A 6,720-nucleotide genomic window follows, 5' to 3' on the forward strand; every position below is an offset into this window, starting at 1 on the left:
GCCCGCGGGGAGGTGCTGGCGCTCGCCTATCGCGCTCTGTTCTCTCTTTGTAGACGGCAGGCGCTAACACCACCGACAAGGAGCTAGAGGTTCTGTCCTTGCGCAATGTCACCTTTGAGGATGCGGGGGAGTACACCTGTCTGGCGGGCAATTCTATCGGGTTTTCCCATCACTCTGCGTGGCTGGTGGTGCTGCCAGGTACTGGCTCTGCTGCTGCTTGCTCTGCACCTGTTTTGTGGGGTGCTGGCCCGGGACACGCCACAGCTGCCAGGGCTGGGCAGGGGCTGGGGCGTGCCTGGCCTTTTGCCTGGTGTGGGAACTTGGCCTGGCCCCATCTTGGCCCAGGGGGAGCCCCCAGACCCTGAAGTTAGGGCACCAGGTCCTGCACTGTGGCTTTAGCGTCTCCCGGGTGCCTGGGTGGCGGTTTGGGTGCTGCTGGCTCCGCTGGGCTCTTTCTCTCCTGGGTCTGGCCCTCCTGACTCATGTTTGGACTGTAGAACCTGGTGATGGGGTACAGAGGTCTGTGGTCCCCAGCTCTGAGCCCCTCCTGTCCCTGCCAGTGCCTGTGGTTCTGGCTCCTGGTGGCTCCCAGGAGGCTGGGCTGTGCCCCAACACCTGTGTCTTTGCAGCAGAGGAGGAGCTGGTGGAGGCGGACACAGCTGGCAGTGTGTATGCGGGCATCCTCAGCTCCGGGGTGGGCTTCTTCCTCTTCACCCTGGTGGTGGCAGCCGTGACGCTCTGCCGCCTGCGTAGCCCCCCCAAGAAGGGCCTGGGCTCTCCTACCGTGCACAAAGTCTCCCGTTTCCCGCTCAAGCGACAGGTAACAGAAAGTAGATACCAGGTTTCCAGCCACCCGTCTGCCCACCTGGCCTCCTCGCACATGCATCCTGGGTCCTACTGCCCAGGGAGACTCCCTCTGTCTGAGGCTGAGGCTATTTTTCCAGTCGGGTAGTGTGATGCTCCCCCGTCACTGGTCTCTGTATGGAGCCCGGGTTCCTCCTTTTTTTGGCTATAGCAACGTGATCAAATTCAGAACCTTGTGCATGCGAGGCAGGCACAGCACCACTGAGCTAAATCCCCAGCCTGGGTTCCTCATGTTAAATTCTTCCTTCACTGTTCCAAGGAAGCCCAGCAGCTCCTCAGACACGGTGCACTTCCCTGCATGGCCACGGCCTTGCCGTCCCTGGGGTTGTGCCGCCCACCCCTCCCGGCCCCAGCCCCTGCCAAACGGCGCCAACCTGCCCCTGCCGACCCAAGCAGGTGTCCTTGGAGTCCAACTCGTCCATGAGCTCCAATACGCCACTGGTCCGCATCGCCAGGCTGTCCTCGGGAGAGGGTCCCACACTGGCCAACGTGTCTGAGCTCGAGCTGCCTGCTGACCCCAAGTGGGAGCTATCCCGGTCCCGGTCAGTGGTGGTGAGGGGCCGGTGGGGCTCTGTGCTGGGTGCTGGGCTCAGACAAGAATGGCGTTGGGGCTGTGGAAGTTGTGGCTGTAGTGTGGTGGGTGTGAGGAGCCCTGTTGAGAGGGGCCTGGGCAACTACACTCATTGTCTTGGCCTTTATTGCCAGGCTGACCCTGGGCAAGCCTCTCGGGGAGGGCTGCTTTGGCCAGGTGGTCATGGCGGAGGCCATTGGCATCGACAAGGACCGTGCCGCCAAGCCCGTCACCGTGGCTGTGAAGATGCTGAAAGGTGAGTGGGGAGGTGGCAAGGAGCCCCATGGGGCCGTGGGTGGCACCATCTGACGTCTCTTCCCCTTCTGGGTACAGACGATGCTACTGACAAGGACCTTTCAGACCTCGTTTCGGAGATGGAGATGATGAAGATGATCGGCAAGCACAAGAACATCATCAACCTGCTGGGGGCCTGCACGCAGGGTGGTGGGTGTCGGAAGCGGGTGGGCAGGGTGGGCAGGGAGAACGGAGGTGGCGGGGGCTGCTCGGGCAGCCCTTGAGGTGCCTGTACCCGCAGGGCCCCTGTATGTGCTGGTGGAGTACGCAGCCAAGGGCAACCTGAGGGAGTACCTGCGGGCTCGGCGGCCCCCGGGCCTGGACTACTCCTTTGACACCTGCAAGCTGCCCGAGGAGCAGCTCACCTTCAAGGACCTGGTGTCCTGTGCCTACCAGGTGGCCCGGGGCATGGAGTACCTGGCCTCCCAGAAGGTGAGCAGGCGGAGCAGAGATGTAATGTAGTCTGCCTGTGTTGGCTGCCGGGCAGACCCAGCCCTGGAGCAGGATGGAGGTGCCCCAGGCATCACATCCCTGTGTGCCCCTACCCCCACAGTGCATCCACAGGGACCTGGCTGCCCGCAATGTGTTGGTGACTGAGGACAACGTGATGAAGATCGCCGACTTCGGCCTGGCCCGTGATGTTCACAACCTCGACTACTATAAGAAGACCACCAATGTGAGCCTGTCCCCATCCCCAGGAGGAGCAGCTGAGGCAGGGCATGCCCAGCAGCTGACACCTGCCCTTTTCCCTCAGGGCCGGCTGCCTGTGAAGTGGATGGCACCTGAAGCCCTGTTTGACCGAGTCTACACCCACCAGAGTGACGTGTATGTGATGGGGGTGGGGGCTGGGGGTGAGGGTGAGCTCCCACCCTCGGCCCACAGTGACACGTCCTGGGGTGGGGGCTGTGGAGGGAAGGGGCCCCCAGCACGCAGGGCACTGACTGGGCCCATGCCTGCAGCTGGTCCTTTGGGGTCCTGCTGTGGGAGATCTTCACGCTAGGGGGCTCGCCATACCCTGGCATCCCTGTGGAGGAGCTTTTCAAGCTGCTGAAGGAGGGCCACCGCATGGACAAACCAGCCAACTGCACGCAGGACTTGTGAGTGGCCTCATCGCAGCAGCCTGGGCTCCAGGGTGGGTGGGGTGGGCGCCAGGCCAATGCTGTCACCCCTGGCCACAGGTACATGATCATGCGGGAGTGCTGGCATGCCGTGCCCTCGCAGAGGCCCACCTTCAAGCAGCTGGTGGAGGACCTGGACCGCATCCTTACTGTAACATCCACCGATGTGAGTGTCACCCCACCCCCTGTGCCCAACAGGAGCTCGCTCCTGGTGGGTGCGCACTGACCAGGCCACTGCCCCTGCCCCCCCTGCCCGCAGGAGTACCTGGACCTGTCAGTGCCCTTTGAGCAGTACTCTCCCGGTGGCCAGGACACGCCCAGCTCCAGCTCCTCGGGGGGCCCCATGCCCAAGCCCAGTGCGGATGGACACAGACAGATGCTGCATCTCTGTGAGGGAGAGGTCTCGAGGCCCAGGCACAAGGTCCCCGGGGCATCTGCGCTGCTGTACAAGGCCCTCCTGAGTGACTGGCACCAGGAGGCCAAGGGACCTTGCTCCGGGGATGCCAGACTTAGAATGTAAGGGGGCTCCCACCTCCCTCAACCCCACTGCCACCTCCAGGGAGCATCTCAGAGTGGGCTGCGCCCCCCTCCAGTCCCCCAAGCTGAGCCTGCAGGGTATCCCCTTGCAGCGAGTCCTGACCCCGCAGGGCATCTTGCACCTGGGGCTGAGCAGAAGCTCCCCCACTTCCCACCCTGCCCCTCAGACTGAAATTACGGGTACCTGAACGAGGGAGCCTTTACCTTCTATCTGAAAGGGTTATTCAAGAAATGAGTGTACATTTCTATAAATAGATGCTGTGTATATGGTATATGTACATATATATAAGAGTATCTATGTGGGAGAGGAGGTGGCAGGGCCTGTGTGGGGAGGGCCCATGGGGGTGGGCGGAGGAGCAGAAGGGCTTTTCTGGCACCGCAATTTTGTTTTAAAAATTGTACCTACAAGTTCGAGGCCAGCCTGGGCTACTTAGTGAGTTCAGAGCCAGCCTGAACTACAAAGTGAGACCCTGTCTCCAAAAAAATTGTACCTGGACCTGTATATTTGTAAAGCTATTTATCGACGCCCAAATCCCTGGCCTCTCCACATGAATAGTGTTTAGCCGGTCACCGGCAGAGATTTAAGTTGTAACTTATTAATAGCTGAGGTGGTTTATGCTGCGTTTCGAGGTGGTGAGAATGTACGTTCAGCCGCAGGCCGCCTCGCAGGCTGTGTTGCTGGAGGTGGGTCCAGTGAGCATTTTTCCTTTGGCCTTTTGCAGGGGAATTAGATTTCTACAGGATCTTTCTTTAGATTTATTTTTTGGACTTCAGAGCAAGCTGGTATTTTCATACAGATTCTTCTAATTACTGTGTATTCCAGGCAGCAGCCAGTGTCCAAGGAGGGCCGGCTCTGCATGCAAGTTCAGATGTTATTAGATGTTACAAGTTTATATGTATATATATATGTATATGTATAATTTATTGAGTTTTTACAAGACATATTTGCTGTAGACTTAACACTTCTTACGCAATATTTTTAGACTTTTTATAGCCTGGACTGCTACCTTTTAAAGCTTGGGAGAGAGACGTGAATTTGTCTTTTTTTTTTGGTACTGGGGATTGAACTCGGGCCCTTGCACTTGCAAGGCAGGCAGCAGAACCACTGAGCTAAATCCTCGGCCCTTGTGAATTCAGTTTTGTTCCCTTTTGTACTGTTTTTGGGCCCGAGCCTGAGTGGCTCACACTGCCCGTCTATCGCTTGCTGGCCAGCCAGCAAGGCTGGGGCGGCCACTTGGATCTTTCCTCAGGGCCCAGCCATGGCCAGAAGTGTTGGCCCACACCAGCAGATGTGACTTTGTTAACCCAGATGTCCTTTCCAAGAATAAAGAGACACTGGTTCCCAGCCCCGCCTGTGCCTCTTGCCTGTGTCCTGCCTGGGCTGGGAGGGGAGCCCCCAGCAGCGGGGGAAGAGCAGCTGCTGCAGTCCCCAGGTGAGGGTGCTCACGTCCTAGACCTGGCTGCCCTGGTCATGCCTGCCTTCCTGGTCTCTGACTCTCACGCCTGGCCTGGGAAACGTGTCCTAGATGGATGAGGCGGGGGTGGTGGTAGTGGTGGTGATTTGTTCTAGTCCCCAGGCCCTGAGGTGCAGCAGGCAGAACTTCAGGGGGTGCCACTGAGGTCTGGGTCCCAAGGTGTCTGCAGGAGGAGTTATGGAAGCACTGGGCCTGTGTCTGCCTCCTGAGGCCCACTGGGCATGGGGCTTTGTCCAGGCCCTGGTGGCTGGGTCTGAGGCCTTCCTGTCACCCTGCCCCAGGAGTCCCTGCATCCCCACCAGGCCTGGCCACACCCCTGCTCCTGCCCAGCTTCCCACCTGGGTAGGTGAGTGAGCAGTGGGCATGGCACATCGCCCACATGAGGGGAACAGGTGGCCCAGGGTGGCTGGGGATACCTGGAACTGAATGACTTCCGCTGGCCACAGGAGAGGGCAGATGCTGATGCTACCCCATGCCTAGCACCACTCAGGTTAAGGTCGGGGGGCTTGGACACCACAACCCTGGCCGGCAATTGCATAAGGAACACCATACCCCCAACCCCCAGGTTGTCCTGGCCACATGGACACCTGGTGACGCTGACCCAAGGGGAGTAGACCAGTGGAGGCAGAGTGAGCAGAACGGCCAGGCAGGTAGAGCATAGGTGCCTCCTAGTGCTATGTGGCTGAGCTGCACCCCAAAGCCCTGTCCTGCCTGGGCCTGGTGGGCCCCCAGGGTGCTTGCTCCAAGAGGTGCAGCTGGGGTGGCCAAGGTGATGCCTAAAGCAGATGCCTGCCCTCCTCTGGGGTGATGGTGCTGGAGCTCACCCTTGGAGCTCCCCTTCCAGTCCAGAACCCCCTGCCCACTGCTGAGGAAGGGTTCTGTGGTCACCAGTGCCAGACAGGACAGCTTCTGGCACTACCAACAGCCCTGCAGCAGGACACCTTCCGGTGCTCCAGCGCCCCCTGCAGGCTGTCCTAGGCAAGCTCCCAGGAGAGTAGGAAGGGGCAGTGTTTCTCCCCAGTGTTGTGCATTCACAGTTGGCAGTGGGCACTGGGGTGCATGTGTCGGCTATGGCAAATGTTGCCCTTTGCGCTGGTGGCTGTTGTCCCCAGCTGGGCCCCCAGAGGTGCCCAAGGTACCAGAGGTTAGAATGTGTCCAGAAAGAGGCAGCCAGGTGCCCACTGCCATCTAGCTCAGGGCCCTGAAGATGGGCTGGCCTGAGCAAGGACCCTGAGCAGCCTGGTACCCAGGGCACAAGGAGGAGCAGCCTGTCCCCTAAGGTGGTCGGTGGGTCAGGAGAGGGCCTGTGCGCAAGCGCTGTCAATCAGGTGCAATTTAAGGGCAGTGTCCCAGGACCCCAGGGGCCTGACGCATCCAAGGGTCTTCAGGGTGGGGAGAGTGACCAGGCATCATGGCCACCAACCTGGACAAACCACCATGGGCCAGATGAGTCATCAAGTGGCACTTTATTACACTGTCTTCTTACATCAAACCGTCAAACTGTCTAGAAAGCATGCTTGGCCCGTCAATGCAGAGCCCTGGGCCAGCCTGGCACACCATGTGAGGTCTGCCATGACAGGACTGGTGTCAAAGGACAGGGCAGGAGGCCAGAACCAGGGCTGGAGCCCTTGGAAAGGCAGGGCCCATCCTGCAGCCCACAGCACCATCACAAAAGCAGGGACTTCAATAATGCTGCTTCCAAATCAAATGGTGCAAAAACACTATCTTGAGCTGCTACAGGAACATGGACTTGATGTTTTCATAAAAACAGTATTTTTAGCCGGGCATGGCGGTGCACGTCTGTAATCCTAGCACTCAGGAGGCTGAGGCATGAGGATCACTATGAGTTCGAGACCAGCCT

The 6,720-nt window shown here is 59.3% G+C and overlaps 1 protein-coding gene across 9 annotated transcripts in view; it reads left to right on the forward strand.

Annotated features, from left to right (window-relative positions):
• Fgfr3 (fibroblast growth factor receptor 3) overlaps window positions 1–4,729 on the forward strand; it is a 9,075-nt gene extending 4,346 nt beyond the window's left edge. For 2 of the 9 annotated variants that reach the window (XM_010641700.3, XM_010641707.3), the window contains exons 7-16: window positions 630–826; window positions 1,261–1,406; window positions 1,570–1,691; window positions 1,769–1,879; window positions 1,971–2,161; window positions 2,283–2,405; window positions 2,484–2,554; window positions 2,689–2,826; window positions 2,908–3,013; window positions 3,107–4,729. In XM_010641700.3, coding sequence (XP_010640002.1) covers window positions 630–826; window positions 1,261–1,406; window positions 1,570–1,691; window positions 1,769–1,879; window positions 1,971–2,161; window positions 2,283–2,405; window positions 2,484–2,554; window positions 2,689–2,826; window positions 2,908–3,013; window positions 3,107–3,367 — 1,466 coding nt within the window. In that variant the 3' untranslated portion in view covers window positions 3,368–4,729. Of the gene's footprint in view, window positions 1–53; window positions 199–629; window positions 827–1,257; window positions 1,407–1,569; window positions 1,692–1,768; window positions 1,880–1,970; window positions 2,162–2,282; window positions 2,406–2,483; window positions 2,555–2,688; window positions 2,827–2,907; window positions 3,014–3,106 lie in introns of all 9 variants that reach the window. The other 7 variants (XM_010641705.3, XM_010641703.3, XM_033758819.1 and 4 more) reach the window with 7 other exon arrangements.
• The last annotated feature ends 1,991 nt before the right edge of the window (window positions 4,730–6,720 follow it).

The sequence above is a fragment of the Fukomys damarensis genome, unplaced genomic scaffold (assembly GCF_012274545.1).
Source record: "Fukomys damarensis isolate Sample0158 unplaced genomic scaffold, DMR_v1.0_HiC HiC_scaffold_35, whole genome shotgun sequence".
NCBI lineage: Eukaryota > Metazoa > Chordata > Mammalia > Rodentia > Bathyergidae > Fukomys > Fukomys damarensis.